This window comes from Aquila chrysaetos, chromosome Z (assembly GCF_900496995.4).
Source record: "Aquila chrysaetos chrysaetos chromosome Z, bAquChr1.4, whole genome shotgun sequence".
Classification (NCBI taxonomy): Eukaryota; Metazoa; Chordata; class Aves; order Accipitriformes; family Accipitridae; genus Aquila; species Aquila chrysaetos.
The window spans coordinates 14,074,128-14,093,093 of NC_044030.1; the positions used below are offsets into that span (position 1 = coordinate 14,074,128).

Consider the following 18,966-nt stretch of genomic DNA (forward strand, 5'->3'; position numbering starts at 1 on the left):
ACACATACCCTTCACTCAGAAAGGTAGCCTTTTCCTACTCTATGTGGGAGGGAATGTTCATTTTTTAATAGCAGTAAGTGATCACAGTCATTTTATTCCTAGAAGTGTTGCCATGCCCAAGGTGATAAATCACTCAGCTTCTTATATTACAATATATTCAAGGATTGTATTTGCTTGCAAGTATCATATTTCATAGTTGAAATACAGTACAACTAATGTTTTCCCTGCAGAGTAGTCCTTAATACTTTGCAGAGGGCTTGACTTTCAGAGTTTTTGTTGATGTTGCTGAAAACATGGTGATGAAAGAGGTATCCCATGATACTGGAAAAATCATTCACAAAAGCCAAAAACTGAAGCTAAATGGAAGTTAAAGAATGTAAAGCACAAAGCTTGCATCACCTCCACTTACTAAGAGTTTTGTAGACTATAATAAAAATGAGTGTTATTTTGCATCTGCATAGGATTTCTCTATCTGAGGCATTTCAATTTTAACTAAAATGAAAGTCCATGGAAAGCACAGGAAATCCACTGCTAAGATTAATATTTTAGTACCTATTGCTTTCTTTTGCCGAATGCATATCTTCAAATCATATGTGATTTATGGTCCTCTATGCTGATCTTTGGCTAATAAGGAAAAAGCCAGAGGAACACAGCATAAAGAAACTCTGTGGGAGAGGAAAAAGCTACATGTCTTTTCTTCCAAAGTGTGGATTTTGTAGAGCAATTCAAACAACGACCTACCAAGGAATCATTTTGCAATCTTACTCCAAAAATTATCCATTCTGTGTCCGAGTAGTGCACCGGTGGCAGTGGACTGGAGCTAGCTAAGAATGAGATGGGCTGCAGCAATAAAAGCTGCTTCACATTCCTGTCTGATCTTGCTATCCCTAACTCTGGTCCCACAAGGTAACCTGAGCTCAGCAGCAGTTTTCTGTGCACATTTAACATAGGAAAAAGTGCAGCGCTTCTTAGGATTCAGAAGTCAAAACCAGACAACTCATACTCTATAACAAAGAATTAGACAAACCTCCAGTTTAATTCAGCTGGAAAAGGCTGCCATTTTCTCTTTCTGGTTTTGTTTTATTTGTTTGTTTGTTTGTTTGTTTTGTCTTTCTTTTTTTTTGTTTGTTTGTTTGGGTTGGGTTTTTTTTCCCATTTTATCACCATGGCATGAAAATTCCTGACCTACAGGAAATCGTGAAAAGGAAAGGTGGCTGTTTTCTACTCCTACTAAAAGTCCCTGGCAATAGAAAGTAAAGGAGTTTCATTTCAGCACTGAAAAGTTTTTATTCATTATATACTCAGTGGCTAACAACTGAAGAAAAACTGTCCCATGTCTACATCATAAGATCAGGAGCAAATAGAAATGGATCCACTTCCTAGCTATGATGTAGACTGTTTGATCTTGGATAAATTATCTAAGCTATTTCTGCTTCCAGTTTTTCCTCTTGTGTTAGAATGTTCCATGTATGCCACGTGGATAGCGGGTAGGTTTTTTTCTTCATAACTGACAAGTCTAGAGAAGGTTCTTAAATTGAAAGTTTAACAAAGTGGATCATTATGAATTTGTTCTCAACAGTGTAGCATAACCCCAGTAGCAAATACACTGGCTACACTACAGAGCATTTTTCTGGTGGCACAGCTCACTGTCCTAGATGGAAAATGGATTGATTAAAGGAATTTATGCTACTTCTCCACAGAAAAAAGCCCACAGTCAACGGATGGTCTTCTCTGGAAAGGTAATATATCCACACAGCAATTTTCAGCACACTGGCAGAAGCTAACATGTATTTCTCCAGACCCCCAAGTAAGTAGAGCAATGTTGGCTCACCTTTGCCATGTAGGGACCCTGCACTTCTACTCAGAGTGACAAAATGCCATGGAGGGGACCAAAGCGCTACACAATTCCTCAGGCCAGCAGGGACCTTGGGGGGTCCCTAGTCCAAACACCTGCCCAGAGCAGGCTCAGCCGTGGGGTCAAGCCAGGGCTCAGGGCTTTATCCCATGGGGTCTGGAAATCCTCCAAGGAGGGAGACAGCACCATCTCACTGCACCCTGGCCCTGCTCCTTGGTTGTCTTTGTGGGGAAAAATTTTTTTCTTAAACCCAGCCTGAAACTCTCCTGGTTTGGCCAGCGTTTCTCACTCTCCCACCAGGCACTGCTGTAAAGAGCCCATGCCCATCCCTGTGATCCACTTCTGTATGTACTGGGATGCAGTTAGGTGCTCTGAAGCCATCTCTGCTCCCACTGAACCAGCCCTAGCCCCACAGCCTCTCCTCGTAGAGTGAGTGCTCCAACCCTGCTGTCCCAGTGGCCACCCTTAAGCCCCTCTAATGTGTTGACATTTCTCCTGCCCACTGGCCCAAGCAGGATAGTTCACCCTTGGCCAAGCCATGCTGAATGTTCCCCATCACATCCTACTCTCTCAAGTGCCCAGAGATGTGCTCCAAGATGACTTGCTCCATGATTTTTGTAGGGGCTGTAGTGAGGCTGTATTATTCCCTTAGTCTTTGGCACCCCTGCCAGCTCTCAGAGGGCTAATGTTTAAATGACACAACTAATATATTTGGAAAAAATAGGTGAGTTCCTTCATTAGAATTGACAAAGCAACAGCAAGTTTCAAGCTAAGAACAGGTGAAAAACAATGGGCCTAAGTTGAATCTAATTAAGTTCATTAGTTGAACAAATTCAGAAAAAAAAGTAATTAGCACCACTCCACTAGTAACGTGCTTGACACAGGATAATTAACCTTTTTAAGAAGTACCATGGAGCACTGCAGTGATACAGCTATGCAGGTTTTCAGACTAACTTGAAAAGCTCTGCACAATGGAGTCAGCAGTGCAGACGTGTAATGATTTCCTGAAGAACGTAAGAGGAACATGGTGAGCAACTTTATTGGGAGTAGAAAGATGCATTTGTTCTTAGAAGATGCTTCTAACATATATACAGTACAACAGGAACAAAAGTCCAAAAAACTGCTTTGATATGTATTTGTAATCTGACTATATAATCTGTTTTATAACACTGGCATTTTACTGTAATGAAGAACTTCCCCCTTTTTTTGGAGGTGTGGGGGGAACAGAACAGTGCTTTGGTCACATTATTAATGCCTCATGTGACTTCTGTAAAACTGGTACAGCAGTAACATGGTCAAATTCTTCTCAGACCAACTTTCAATAGAAAAACAGCTTTAAATAAAAATTGAGTACAGGCCAAGCAACAGAGGACAGAAATGCTAATCTGTAAATACTGTGTTTCTATTTCTCAGTTGTTTGGAGCATTGTCTGACATTGGGGCCTATTTATTAGGGTAAAGCTTGAAACAGAATATATATTAGTTTACAGTTATGAAGGAATGCTGCGTTGCTTACATTTTATTATGCCCTTGAGTGTCATAATGACTTTTTACCTGTATTAAATCCTTGTGGTTTTGTAATGAAATGCATGCTCTTGTGCCTTAATGAGCACTCGAACGTAATTTATAATCAAACATTATGAATCTGCAGTTGCTACATTTCCCATTCACACATAACAGCTTCCAATATACAACCCAACTTTGTTTCTGATGGATCAGTCACTCTGGCCTACTGGGTAAAACTTCCTCTACAAACGTTTGGTAGACGCCTCTTCACTTGGAAGCAAAGGCAGGTCAAAATCATCTCTTAGGTGTGGAAGCCCTAGGGGCTCAGTCTCATTCTGCTATTCCCTTACGCAGCTGTTAGAAATTGTGGATACCTATTGCACCTGAATGGTAACAGGAAAGGTGTTTTGCCGCCTTCTTTGGGTGATGTGTCACCACTAATGCACAAATTACCATGGTTAGTCTTTGAGCAGTCCCACCGAAATAAGTGTTTCAGATAGGTCAGAGTAAAGAGACCAGAAGCTAGACTTATATTTGGAGCCCAATACAGCCTTGATATTATGTGAAAAAAAAAACAAAACCAGAGGAGATTGCCCAGAGCTGAACTACTTGTAGTTGGCTGTTTCGTCTTCCCTAGAGCCCAAGTGAAGTTTGGGTGTTTGTTTTTAAAGAAGATCCTTACATTACAATGAAAAAGACCAAAACCCAGCTAACTAAATAAGGTTGAATGTTGCCAACAGATGAAGGAGAGAAGAAAAGAAATAGTGATTGCATGATGATTCCAAAGGTCCTCTGCAATAATTACCAGCACTACTACATTTTGTTTATGGAATAACCCATGTAGGTTTCCACTGCTTGGCACTGACACCAAGGGAGAGCTTCTCATTGATTTCAACAGTACCATGGTTCATATCAGCACTGGGGAAATTGTTTGTAACTACCATTTCCTCCTAACAGTGCAAATTAGTGCACTGCAAAAAACAGTGTATAAAGTGGAACTTAAAATGGCACAGCTGATTAATTAGACAGACTTGTGTCATGAAGACTGGATAGCTGAGGATAACCTAATATTTCTTTACTGAAATCACTGTATCCAGTGATCCAAACTCATACTACATATTTTGCCTATTTTACACAAAACTTGGTTTAAGATCTCTAAGAATTTTTTTTAAATGTAAAAGCTTCAGCACTTTAATGTTTTTCTGGTGTTGATGGATCTCACTATATGTTTTCTGAATATCAGACATTCCGTTGAACATGTTTTATCCCAAGCTGTATTACTTCATGCCATATATTAAAAATATCCTCTACCTAAACTGACAGAAATCAAAATCTCCCATAACTCACAATGTTTGTATTTGTGAATTACTATAGTGAGAAATATTTCCTGTCACTTCATTATAAATAAGGAAAATCCAGTTAGCTAAGTTATACCACTGTGAATAAATTAGGAGTATTACAGATGATTGATCAGATTCTCATCTTATTATTTTATGTATGTGAAAAGGAATACAGAGCTGTGGAACATAAGAGGACTTATTTTATACCTTTGTGAAAAACTATATTCTTGTATCTTTTTCTTCCTGTGTACATAGCAATATATGGTTAATATATATCAAATGGGTATTTTAAAATAGAATCAGTGACTCTAAATGTTTTAAACAGCCACAGGGGCATATTTATTCCAAAGGGTGAATCCAACACGACACAGCTAATGAGGATGTCCTTGAAGGACTTAGGCTGCATTTATGCATATATAATTTGGTTATGATAGATTCATTAAGGAAAGGCTGAGATGTCCATATTACCTGAAGCCTATTTAAAGAGAACATCTGTTTTGCTAAATGGAGAGTATGTCTGAACAGAGAATGAGCAAGAGAGTTTAACTTTGTACATGGAAAGAACAGAAGGAGGAAGGACTTAAGAAAAAACGGTTAAGTACCAACATCTGCTAACATGATCTCATGCAAGAAAATAACCATATAGAAAACTGCATATTTTCTGAGTTGCCTAGACCAACACATATACTTATAAGTATGTATATTCACTAGGCCATTAAAATCTACAGAAATAAAAACTAATAGATTTTCCCCTATGCTGTGTTCACCTCCAATACCTTCTAATATCTCTCAGATAATACATACCTGCTCATTTGTTCAATCGTGTAATTATTTTAACATTCTTTCCATGTGTAGTATACACCAGAGAGAGGCAAAGGAAAAGAGAAAGCTTTCAGCCAGACATTCTGCATCTTTATATAGTGTGGCTGCAACAGATACCCCAAAGATTCAATTTGGCACTTAATTTGGAGTGAGAAGCGTTTGCATACGATATAGCTGTGACAACTTCCCCTCCACTTAGCTCCCCTTCTAAGACCAATAGCTCGAGTCCATACAGATACAACAAAACCATGCGAATCAAATATATTCCTCCATATAAAGTGGCTTGATATTAACCACTGACAACTAACAATATATTTTTTAAAATCACATTCTGCAGAAAGAACCAATAACAAGAAGATAAAAATAAAGGAATATAAATAAATAACCACAGGTATAATTAAAGTAAGAATGCCCAGCACATTTGTGTCTGGACTGACACACAACCACCCTTACCTAATGGTTAGTAGTGTGTCAAGACTGTGCTGAGACTCTGCTTTACCATGTGGTTTAGCAGGATCTACAGATACCAGAGTGTGGGTGCAGTGAGATCTGATCATCAGAAAAGTCCAAGCTGTAGAGAGCTTCTCCTTGTTTCTTCAGATAAAGTTCATTACTCCTGCACTATAAACTTGGCTTTCTTATGTTAATCCTGCTTATAGCAGAAGGTAAAAAAGCAAGAACTTCTTATCTAATCCTTGCCACCGGAACAAGAGATTCCAGTATTAAGTAGAGTGCAATTTATGGAGGAATTGGTTATACTCTTATTCTCCTTTTTGTGTTATTTTATCACATCTTTAAATGTAAATAATTCTGTATTTTTTTAATTCTGAACTGCTCTTAAATGAAAAGCCATGTCTGACTTATATTATCCGCTGTTAAACTTTTCCACTTCTGTATTACCATTTACTCCATGTACAGACAGCAAATTACCAAGGGAGAGCTAACCTTGTGAAGAGCTCCGTGTCCATTACAATTCATTTCATGAAGTTAAGAAAGGTGTAAGATATCACACTGCTTTCCCCTTCTGCTCTACTGAGACTGTGGATGAGTCCTTCATGTTTTTGTGGCTATTACTGTTGACATAATGATATTTGCATATGTACGAGAGCTCAGATTTTTAATTAAACATAGGTCCTGAGCAGTGGGACAAGCACTCTCTGAATGTGAAAAATTATTTCTTGATTATAAGGTTGTAATCATGTGTCTGCTGTAATATGGCAGGAAATGCATAAATACTTTTTATCTCTTCCTCATTAAAATTAAAAACACTACATAAATTAAGCATGAGCAGTATGTATAAGAGTGCAGGGGATAAAAATAATTCCAGACTCACTGCAGGCTGGTCATGAGCAGCTCAGTATCTGCTGTTACAGTATCAAGCTTTACCACAACAGCAGCTCCCCTTCATTCAGGCATTTAGACCAACAGGTCTAAGTAGAAAGTAGACAGGGGCCAAAGGCAGTGTTGTTTGTTTTACAGATTGAATAAAATAAATAAATGAACTGTTTATTCAGTATACTAGAAATAAAGAAAAAAACCCCAAACCACCAAATTAAAAAACTTTATTTTATGAATTCAATACAAAATGAAGGCCATTCGATATCATGCTTTGCCTTTTCTTTTTAATGATTCATCACTCCCTTAATATAAGTGTACTGTCCTAAAAACAAATGATATATAGGTAAGATGAAGTAAAAAAGTGAAATCTTTATCTATTGGCTACAGACTATTGTAGTGTTTCTGGCAAGTAAGATGAAACAGTAAATAAAGAACCCAAGAAACATGCACTTCCTCTTATCAGATTAACTTCTCATCCCTTTCCAACAGTCATGTATGTATATCGTAAACAGGCAACTGTATTTTGATGATGGCAAGTCCACCTCATTACTACTGGTAAACTCAATTAGAGACATAAACTTAGTTAATTCTGAACCTAGCAATGAAATTAAAATGAAAAAACTACTATGTATAGAAATTTAGTGGTGATGAATGGAGACAGTATGATTTACCCTAATTTCTTAAGTATTTTGCTTCCTGTCTTTGTTCCAATCCCCATGTCTTTAATTCTTAAAATTCTGCTATGGAAAGCAATAAAGTACAGTTTGTCTTTCTTCTAACTGTAGGTTGGGAACAAAATTGGACTTCTAATTTCAGCTTTCAGCAATCATACTGTTTTTCCCTTTTCTAGAGGCCGTCTTCCTACTTTAAAATATTTAATTCTTTTTTTTTTTTCCCCTGAAGAACTGAGAGACAACTTCCACATTTTGTTGAAGTAAAGGCCCCCTTCAACTAGCTGACTGCATTTATTGAAATTGGTTTCCTCCTCTAACTTGCTACTTTTTTCGCTGTACAGCTTCCTTTTATATGATGAGAACATTGATCAGTGAATTGATCAGTGATTGACTGGATAGTGAATTCCAGACCAATGTGAGTTTCTTTTTTCTTACCATCAGGACATATACTTCCTTCTGTTACATGCACTACTGCAAGGATAAAAAGCAAAGGAGAATCATCAATAAATGAAAAATTTTTGTTTCATGGATTGAAAGGCACAGCAGACTTCTGTTAAAGACACTCTGTGAAAGGCGTAACTGTACATAGAGAAAATGTTTCCATTAGGCACCTGGGGCTGGCTTCCTCAGGCCTTTGCTAAGCAGTCAAAAAAGCATCCTTCATTTGGGAAACTGTCACTGTATTCTCAGCTGAGATTCTGATCACTCTGCAGTTGCCCGCTTGAAAGGCCATTTTCGCCTGTTATCTGTTTTGTATTCTGAAGTTCACTCAATTTGTGATTGGCATCTCATGCCTCCAACATCATTCCTACCTAAATAAACTCTTAGCACTAGCCCAGCCAATTGCCATGGTCTCACCCTTCTGCAAAAAGGAAAGTCTTTCCCCCCCTACTCAGTAACTCCTTTTCTCTCTTTAGCCTGCCCTACTGATTCTCAAAGGAGTTTTAAATCTAACAACTTCAAAATGCCAGGAGGGGAAGCAAATTCTTCTGAAGTACTGTTGGATAAAGTACTTGATCTTTGTTTCAAACTAAGCATTTATAACCATATAGAAGTTGTTTTTCTAAGACTGCAATAGTACAAAAAAAATTGCAGAAAATGAAACCCTGGCACTGGTTAATGTTATGTTAGCAACGTTACTGAAAATAACTGAACCCACAGGAAGCCTAACAGACAAGTTGAAGTGCAAAGCAAGCTAGCAGACTCAGAATTTTACTTAGAATCACAAGAAAATTATAAAAGCTTTTTAGAAGCACTTTAACAGTAGTATGCATTTAAGGATCCCCAGGACCAGATTTTTACCCTTTTGAATTCTAGATAATACATGAATCATTGGTTTACCAAACTGATTTCAGTGAAGATGCTCCAAAATGAACAATGGCAGTTTGAGTCCCAAGGTTAGAAAAAGAGATTATAAAAACTCAGCTGGACAAGTATTTCAGGGCTGAAGAAGACTGAAAATGCAGGATTGGTGGAAAATAAAATACAAGTTTCTGACAACCCAGCAAACAATTTTGTTTAGAAATAATGATTTCAGTAAAAATGCTTCTTAAATGAATTTAATTCTTAATGTCAGAAGTGGCAAAGTCTCAGCTCTGTCCCTTTATCATGCAAAAAACAACACAGAAACATCACTCAAGGGGAAATTAGGCAAGACAGTCTGCCCAATCAGTGGGTAAGGCTGCAATACTTGCTTTCTTGAGCCTGCTGTGCCTGTGTGATATGTTCCTTGGCCATCAGAGACAGCAATGTAGATGACAGACCATGTATCACAGACATGCCCTTTAGCTTTGGAGGATTCAGCCTTACCCAGACCTATTTAAGCATGGATTTTAGCGTGCTTGACTATGTATTTAGCATTAATTGTAATCTTTGTCTACTGTATTTTGTTAGAAAAGATAAAGACAATCAAGATGCCTTTATGTCAAATATCTTTTTTTTTTTTTTTTTTTTTTTTTTTTTGCTAAGGGTGACTGTAAGTAAGATGTAAGTGGATCAAATCAATTGCATATACATACCTGGCAAGAGAGGAAAAACCCCAAATCCTTTCCTTCAGTGATCATTAGGACAAATATTATAGTATTAATTCTGCAATGTCTAAAGTGCTTTCCATTTTCAGAAACAAGAGGGTGAAATACAAATTATGTGGGATAGAGTTCTTCCTTCAGAGGCTTTACAACTATGTAAGAATGGCAAAAGAGCAAATATGGCTGCAAAGAGGAGTCATTTTGCTGTTTTGGAAAACTGCTGTAAAGAGCTTGGTTTTGTAAGAAAATCCACTATGAATTAAAATAAAACAGAGAAAAGGAACGTTTCTCCCCAGTTTTTTTTATGAACCAACAGGCAGAATGGAATTCTTTATTACACCTTATTTAGTGATTGAGAAAGCTATAAGAACAACTTCTTTGCAAAATTTTATACAATATTTCTAAAATGGCAGGAAGTCTTCAAAAAGTCTTCATGATGTGAACCACATCTTCGTATTTCAGTATGTCAACCAAAATTTATTTGCTTTGGAAATTTAGAGGGAGTTTTAGATGTGCATGCAATGCATTTTACCCCATCTGTTTTTGCAGTTAAACTATTTTTAGCATCTTTTCTATTACGTAGGTTTCTCACAAACATTGTCAGTGCTAGTTAAACTTTTCATTGTAGACAAAGCTCAGCAGTGCTAACTAAATTAAGACTTTTCTTCTCTGATAAATGAGCTCACTGCTGGCTATCCTATATATATCCCATTATTCTCTGTGAGGAGCCAATAGATCAACAGAAGTAGTTATTTTCTCTGGGAGCTTGCTTAGAGTTGTGAAAAAGAAATCTTCAGTAAATCTTAATTACTTTTGGTTTTTTATTTTTTTAATACTGATAAGATAAAAGAAATTAATTCTGACATTTGGACAACTTCACAGGAAGTTATCTCAATATAGCCATCATTAAAAGCACTAAACTGAATAGCCCTTACTTAACAGAAAAAGACAGACTTGTAGAGACTGGAATTTTGACAAACAAGCAAAACCAGTTCACTGACAAATAACTTTAGACAGTGCATTTCCTGAGGAGCTCTTAATTAAGTAGACTCTAAGGTTTACAGAACAAGGGTGATATTGCTGAAGTTCATTTTTGAATCAGTGGAGTCCTGAATATATTTCCAAAGGAAGACTATCATGGCATTTAATATACTCATGATTTCAACATAGATTTCATTTTTTTTTTTTTTTTTTTTTTTTTTTTTTCCTTTGAATGACCACTCAAAGGCCATAGAACCCAGGCTGTTCCTGGAATGAATTGGCATTTTGTCAGGGGGGTCTTTCTACAATAAGCTTTCTGACTGGGTCTCTACTGTATCTTAAAATCTGAACATGACTTCAGCTTTGACTTTGACATATAACTATGTGGTACATTCCAACAGATTTTAAATATTTTCTTACTTTCTAATGTCCTTGTGCTAGAACTTGTAATTTACTGTATTATTTATTACTGTATGTATATATTTTATTAACATACTAAATCTGCTAAATAAATCATTTGATGATACACTCTTACTTCATATAAATTTGACACAGGGTGATTTGGAACACAAAAGAGCTGCATAGTTCTGCATTCAGAAAAACCTAGGTGTTTTTTTTTTTTTTTTTTTTTCCACCATCTGAATATAAGTGCTGTGAAAGCCAAAAGATAAGCAGTGAGGAGCTGAGTGTTCAATTTCAGGCAGGGATGAGAACAGCACAGAAGCAGGGTCTGGTATTTTACCATATTATAGATTGTTTAAGTTAGTTAGTCATGGTACAATGTTTTTTACCCAACTGATGGGAGGTCATTTGTCTTGCCACTTACTCAGCTTGGGAAATATTTTTAACCTTTCTGAATGATCAGTTAAGAAATAGCTTGGCCATGCCTGTTTCGCAGCCAGCACTCATCCACAGAAGATGCAGGATTAAGAGAAAGCTGAGGCAAGGAACTGAAGAGGATAAATCAACAAGAATCATGAAGAAGTCTAGAAAACATAATCTATCAAGAATGACTGGAAGAACAGTAGAAAGGAGAAAAGTAATTAAAGTTTCTTGCTGAAGAATGGCAACATGTTGCTTCTTATTGAGAGCTTAGCTCTACATGTATTTCACCTCTCTACATCTATCCTATACAGCTCTACAGGAAGATAACAAACTTGTCTCATTAAGGGCTGCATGTTCTGGAGCAATGAATTAAGATTTAAAGTATCTTATTTAGTCTGCAGCAGTTAGCAAATAAACCAATTACATTTAATTCATTTAGTGTCAAAGATAAGTGTCAGAGTATGTAGTTGTCTGGGGTTTGAATTATTGTGATCAGGTGGATTTTTCAACCTGCTTTGGTATTTTTTCTAAGTATTCAGTAGGGAAAAAGAGAATTATATCTCTTCCAAGAACTGACCTATGCTTTTGTCTAGAGTAACATGTTGCAAAAAAAAAAGTTTGCCTCAAGTCCTTCATCTGACTTCTGAAAGAAAGAAAGGATGGAAAATACGGGATAGTAGGGATTTGGAAGATAGCATTGAAAATGGCAAAGATTTCCATAGAATCATAGACTCATAGAATCATTTAGGTTGGAAAAGACCTTCAAGATCATCGAGTCCAGCCATCAACCATGCCCACTAAACCATGTTCTGAAGTGCCTTGTCTACGCCCTTTCTGAATACCTTCAGCGATGGTGACTCAACCATTTCCCTGGGCAGCCTATTCCAACATCTCACAACCCTCTCAGTAAAGAAATTTTTCCTAATAACCAACCTAAACCTCCCTTGCCGCAACTTGAGGACATTAAATGTTGTACATGATTTTCAATATCTGAATTGTTTTAATGCATAACATAAGGTAATAATAAAAATGCCAAATTTTCTGAATGCTCTGTATGCATATCTAGCAAAAATGCTGATATAACTTCATGAAGCATAACTAAGAGGCAACATACAAAGTTTGTATTTAATAGGTACAAGGCAAACAAAGGAAGTGGCTGTTTCCAGAATATGTCATTAAGCTATGAAAGCCTTCCCGCTAGATGTTAAGGGTTTACACTGTTTCAAAGCAAGACTGAAGAAATTTATTGAAAGAAAATTCATTAAGGGTTGATACACACATAAGGAATATTTCCAACTCATGAACTCCCTAAATTGCAGCTGGTTGGAGGCTGGGCAAATACTCAGGGGAAGTATTGTATATACTTGCTCTGGGTCTACATTCTTCTTGAGAAATTATTTTTTGGTCATCACTGGGGATGGGATACTGGGACACGGGGATCTTCAACCTGACCTTGTTTATCTGTTCTTATGTTCTCATGTCTGTTTCAGTTTTTCTTACTTTTTCTACATTGCAGCTCTATTCTTCCTTTACTAGATTCTTCATGAGATTAACTTGGTGATCACAGTCTCATCATATGTCACTGCCATTGTCCTTTATCTGATATGAAACCTGCAGGGCTCATAAAAGTTTATTCATATGACTTAGACACTTTCTCTGTGCTGGATGACATGGTGTACGGAAGAATTTGACTTTCACCCTATTACATGTAAGTCATGTCATTGTTGTCATGAAGCTGACAGGTTATTCATACCTGGACACTAGAATACAACAATAGCTGCTATTACAACCTATGTGCTTCGCTAGAAATTAGGCTCATCTCAGGCAATTTTTTTCTAAATCATGGAAATATATTTCGCACACTTTTTTTTTTTCTTGAGATATTGGATTATACAGAGTGAATTTTCTTTCTATCCAATAGTTCATTACAAATCCTTACACAAGTTTGAAATAATGCACTCAGTCTGCACATGCAGGCCCACATGCAGAATTCTCTGCTCTCTTCAGGTATATATACTTGTAAATTAGCAATTTTATCTGCCAGTCTAAATGCCCACAGGTACAATGACCTATTTATGCATTTTGATTTGCAGAGTAATTCTTCAAATCTAGATATGGTCTATTGAATGATAGCTAATAATAACTTCAGTTGCATCATGAGGTAAGCATAAAACCAGAAAAAGACAGATTTTTCTCATGACTGTTGAGAATAGTAGCCTACAGGAGAAGGAAGAGGATGCTTTCACTTGCTCCCTTAACAGCATTTTCACAAAATATGGCTACAGATAAGATTAGTAAAATACTGTATTTATACATCATAATTGCAGTTTCAAATATTTTAGAAATCTTTTTCTTCCATCTCCCTCTGCTCATCAGATAGAGTCTAAATTTTGGGTCAAAGCATGATTTTGTTCTGGTGCTCCCCACCTCCCCCACAATGTAATACAAGAAAACAAAACCAAACTGATCTTGACTTGATAGGGAAAGCAGAAGTTGCCATGCATGCAAGCTAGTCGTAAGACAGACAATAAGAAATAACTGTCCCCTGCAATTTTTCAAACAGTGAAACTGTACATGGGGAGATAAAAGAAATAATTACTTGAAGAACAGCTACTCAGAAAGATTTTTGACGGTGTATGGATGTGTCATTAATTCCTAACTGCTGTCAGAATAAATGTTCTCTTGGAAAATGGCTACATTTAAAGGGAATTTGTGTTTTTTAGTTTTTTCTGCAGTAGGCATCAAATGAGAGGAGAATGAAGGGCAGACATTGAAGACTGAGGAGCTTGAGAGGAAGCCAAATAATTATTTCAAGATCTTGGTGGCTTAAGTTATTGTAGATTCCACTAAGACAAATCATTGGCTAATATACCATTCCTTGCATATAAATCTTGTGCCTACCCTCCAGTGAAGAAAGGTATTTCTCAGTATTGACCTGGTGCATTGCACAGTGGAAAGAGGCACAATCCCCTTCACTAAGAGGATTTTCCAGGAATTCCAAGGAATTTTTCATACCAGCATATGTGTAAGTAGAAGATTACAGTACGTTGAACCTATATTATTTTGGTTCTATACAAATGTTCTTTGTACAGAACGTTTAGCCATCTCAGAATGAGGCAACTCTGGTTTGATTTTATTAATTATGCAAATGAGGCACAGCTATGACTAGCACACCTGAAAGTGGATGGGTGATTAGCAGAGCTATTTCAGGAGTGAAGGATCTACCCTGGCTTAGGAACAATCTGTGGAGCCTGTTGTTGGCACTGGGTTCATCGCGATGGCATGCTAATGTTCTCAGAGACAGGGAAAATGTCAAGGTAGCCTAAGAGATAAGACAGTTTTAGGTTCGTTTTATGCCACAGGGAACCAAAAATTAAGAGTTATCTTACAGAGGAGAAGACCTTACTCACTGATGTATAGAGCAAACCTGTGCCTGTCAGTTTATGTGGCCAGAGACACTAATCCTCCTTTCATTAGCCTACAAAATCATTCAGTAAGAAATTACTATAGAAATATTTAAATACTTTAAAGTCCTATCTGAGAGAATGTCTCCTGCACATTTGTGTAAAATTTGCAAGACTGCGTGCTTTTAGGAGCTTGTGGGAGACCATCTCTGGGTGTGGAATTCAAATCCAGATGATAAGCAATCTCAGAAAAACAGCTGTATGTAAATCTATCTTATATTTCTGGGAATGTTTGAAGGCATGGGGTAAATGTGCAGGTTATAAAAAATATCTACATGAAAGATTTGTTTCTGCTTCCCCTACAGTGCATTCTGTGTAGGTCCAGAGATAGCTCGCAATTGTGTGGGTTTTTCTCATGAGGTAGTTCAAAAACCAGTTAGTGCTAGCTTGCCATCAGTGAGGTCATACTGTGGCAGAAAGGAAACTAAATGGTTTTCTCTTCCCATAAGAGCCAGACTATCCCCACAACACAAGCAATATACTCAGTATGATGCCATGCCAATCCCAGAAGTAAACTATTTATTTGCTACACTATATTTTTTAACTGGTTTCAGGTTTTCAGATAAAATTTTGTTTGTCAAGAGCCTGGCAACCATTTTAAAGCTACACAGCCAGTTCTCACAAGACAGACTACAAGTGAAGATGCAGGGCTAAAGACAAAATATCAAAAAGTATTTTCTGCACTTCGGGGGCTGAATGAATGAAGGAAAACTTGAATACATACAGATCAAACTAAACCACTATAAACGCAGCTAAAGCAATTCTTCTGTCTTCTGTGCAAATAATTTTTCCAAATCCTTTTAAAAAACTTCAGGGTTGTCAATTTTTATTTTTACCACTTTCACACACTTACAAATGTAAACTACAGAATAAAAGAGAAAATCCAGTGGACAGATATAAAACAGTGGAAAAGCTATTTAGCTAGTGAAACATGGTTTCCAGTTGCTGCCTTACTCCCTGCCCTTACTGTAGAAACTCCAGCTCTCACCTACAACCTGCTGTCACTACAGTCCTTCCAGTATTTGTCCTCTTTTCCCTGTCCCTTCCAATCCCAGGGGTCCAATAGTTCCTCCCATAGGTCCGACAATTACAACTGAAAAATGCTTACACCATGTAGCTTGCCATACCTGCATGTGCACTGTAATAAGCAAAGCAGAAGTCCACTAGGCTCGTGCTTCAGCCTTTTCCTCCATTGGGCATTGATCTGGGACTCTTCCCTTTACCCACCACCGACTTCAACAAAACCTGTAGAAATTTGAATCTTTGAGACGTCTACCCCATTGCATTTGATTCAGACTGGTCAGCTCCATGTTACTGGAGGAATAAGGGGGAGGGAAAGCAACAAATTCTGTACAATTGTTTCCTTAGACACACACAACAGTAGAGACAGGGATGCACAGCATATACAGCACAGTGGGTCATAAAGAAGCATCTCATGAACCATTTAAATATCTTCAGACACTTCTTAAAAGTCTGTTACTGTGTAACACAGAGACTCAGCAATGTAGGGAGTGAACTGGCTATATTTTTTCCTTAAAAATGCCTATAAAGTGATGTTATGTGACATTTCTATGACAAACACTAGATCACTGTATAAAAAACTCTGGGCACCTGCTGCTCCATTCCTCCACTGCTGGTCATCAGACCCACCTCCTGTTTTTTCTTTTAGGGGGCCCACATGTTTAAGAATTTATTAAAGTTTGACTTTTCAGTTTGCTGGATTGAGATTTATATCCATACTTGTCAATTTCAGATTAAGTGTAAGCACAGGAAGGTCCTTGTTTTGTAGATCCAGCATGGACCTGTTGTTCTTTTCTGACAACAGCAGATTTTGTAATATACAATCATTCAAGTAATCTATTAAACATATTCTAGGGAGACAGTTACTGCTGATGCAGCGCCTATTTGGCAAGAGGTTCCTCAATAATGGGAATAGATTGGTCTATTACAATCAAACCTTATTTCCCCTCTCTCTTATCAGCATAGGACAAGAATAATTGTGACAGATGTTATTTTTTTCTTCTAAATTTGGCAGTGGGGTACACTGTCATGTTTCGTTTCAATGCCACATTCTATAAAATTTTCCTGTTATGGGGCCAGTGTATAGGCTATGTGCTTTAGAGAGTAGAAGAGTTAATTTTTATTTATACCTTGTAATGTCAGTAAAATATTGTAATTAAAAATCTCTGAAGTTCACAGATGAGAGCATTACATAAAAACTACCTAAAAAGGTGGCAGAATAAAAGCTCTATATTCCACTGCGTTAGAATCAATGCCTATTTGCCCCTTTTCTAACAATAGCAGAGCTTACCAAAAGGTCAGGATATCTCTGCTTGTGCTATGACTGTTTCATAAGTATCTGTCTGACTTATATTTTGATAATTTTTTTTTTACTTATGATATACAGCTGCTTGGCTATATGCCAAACTTGCCAATACCTGAAATATCCACAATATCTATCTTATCTACATAATATGTTCAGTCTCCCTTGGGGGCAGTGAACCCCTAAATTTGACCAATGTTCTACTTTTAAGGTAGATATCAACCCAGAATGACACTAGGAGTTTTCTAAAGTTCAAACAGAGCTCAGATTCCCCTGGCAAATCGTGTCAGAGATGTGCAATGGTTCACAGTGCTCAGAGTGCACAGCACTCCCCTCTCAACTCAGCAGTAAGGAGTTTCAGCAGTGCAGAGAGGACCACAACAATCTTCCAAGAGCAGCTAAGCAAGCTCCATTTGACTTCAAGCAGATGTTTTCATGAAGAGCAATAACCTACACTGCTTCCCAAAATTGATTTGAAATGATATGAGATGGACCCAGAAAATTTCAGCCCCACTAAACAAAATCCAGAACCTGGCCCAGTTTGTTCTTAGAATGCTACACTTATAACAGAGACAATTGTGTAACAGCAAGGCAGCTTGAGGTTTATACACTTTCTAAAGCATCTTGTCATGCTTAAAATATCAGCACAGTGCTGTCATGCTCACAGTTCATCCCAATTTAATCATACACAGACAATCTGCTACATAATACTCCTGGGGCTGCCTCTGTATCAGTCTTCCTCATTGTTTAAAGTACCCTGTAGAGTTGATTCCTCCAGGGAAAGTACAATGTGGGGAAGAGAAGGAAGAAAATAATTTAGAATCTATACATACTGTTCTAGCTGAAATTAATAAGATGTGGGACATAATGTTCAGCTGCACATCCACAAAAGCTGTTTCTACTGTGAAATGAAATTGAATCGATATTCATAACAGTCAAACAATTGCTAGGAAATAAACAGGCATGTTAATAATAGATCTAGGCATCTTTCAGACCTCCTCATTTCTTAAATATACCTTAAGATACCAAACAGAATAGGTTCTTCAGTTGAGAGCTGAAAAACCTTTATAAGGACATCAATTTAATTACTCATTTTCACAATTCAAAGGAATTGTGGTTTTTGTTTTGTCTCCCAAAGACAACTAGAACTCAGTAAATTCAAATTGTTTTCCAAATTGTGCAAAAAAGAAATGGCTACTCCATAAGACTTCATGTCATCCTTGGCATTACTTACACAGCTTCTCAAGCTTTCAAGACAAAGGTGACTTATTATTTACTTTGTTTAAAATATTAGGTCAGTTGTCTACTTTGAAATAACAAATGTACCATTGTGCATTACAGTGTGTTTTATTTGTGTGCTCTCCATTATGTTCCTTTGAGAAGAGTAATCCAAACCAAACCTTTGGAAAGAGGGGAGATTTGCTGAACCTGCTTTGAGGAAAAGTTGTTGAAACTTCAGAGTGCAGCAAGCAGAAGAATCCCAGCCTGAAGATGGGAAACTGCAGCTTGTTCAGAGACAGACAAACTAAAGTGAGGAGCACAGAGTGAAAAAACAAGCCTCCGACAAATTGGAAAGAATTGTTTCTTGGGACAAAATACACACTGATTTGGAAAGTCATGAGTTAACCAAAAGCAAGGATCCACCTTTGTGAATACATAGTAGGTAAGGGAAGAACTAATGTATAAGCATTTCTTATATCTATTCTGTCTGACCTAGTACTTTTAAGTTTTCTTCATGTCAAAACTTATCTAATACTTACCTTGGAATGGTTGATATAGTAATGAAACAGTTTTCTTTAATTTAAAGGCCTT

The 18,966-nt window shown here is 37.2% G+C and overlaps 1 protein-coding gene across 7 annotated transcripts in view; it reads right to left on the bottom strand.

Annotated features, from left to right (window-relative positions):
* Window positions 1-18,966, bottom strand: part of LINGO2 (leucine rich repeat and Ig domain containing 2) — a 565,281-nt gene that overhangs the window by 109,175 nt on the left and 437,140 nt on the right. Inside the window, exon 1 of one of the 7 annotated variants that reach the window (XM_030004182.1) lies at window positions 15,959-16,037. The exons of the other annotated variants lie outside the window; for them this stretch is intronic. Coding sequence (XP_029860042.1) covers window positions 15,959-15,964 — 6 coding nt within the window. The 5' untranslated portion in view covers window positions 15,965-16,037. Of the gene's footprint in view, window positions 1-15,958; window positions 16,038-18,966 lie in introns of those variants that run through there. 7 annotated transcript variants of the gene reach the window in all.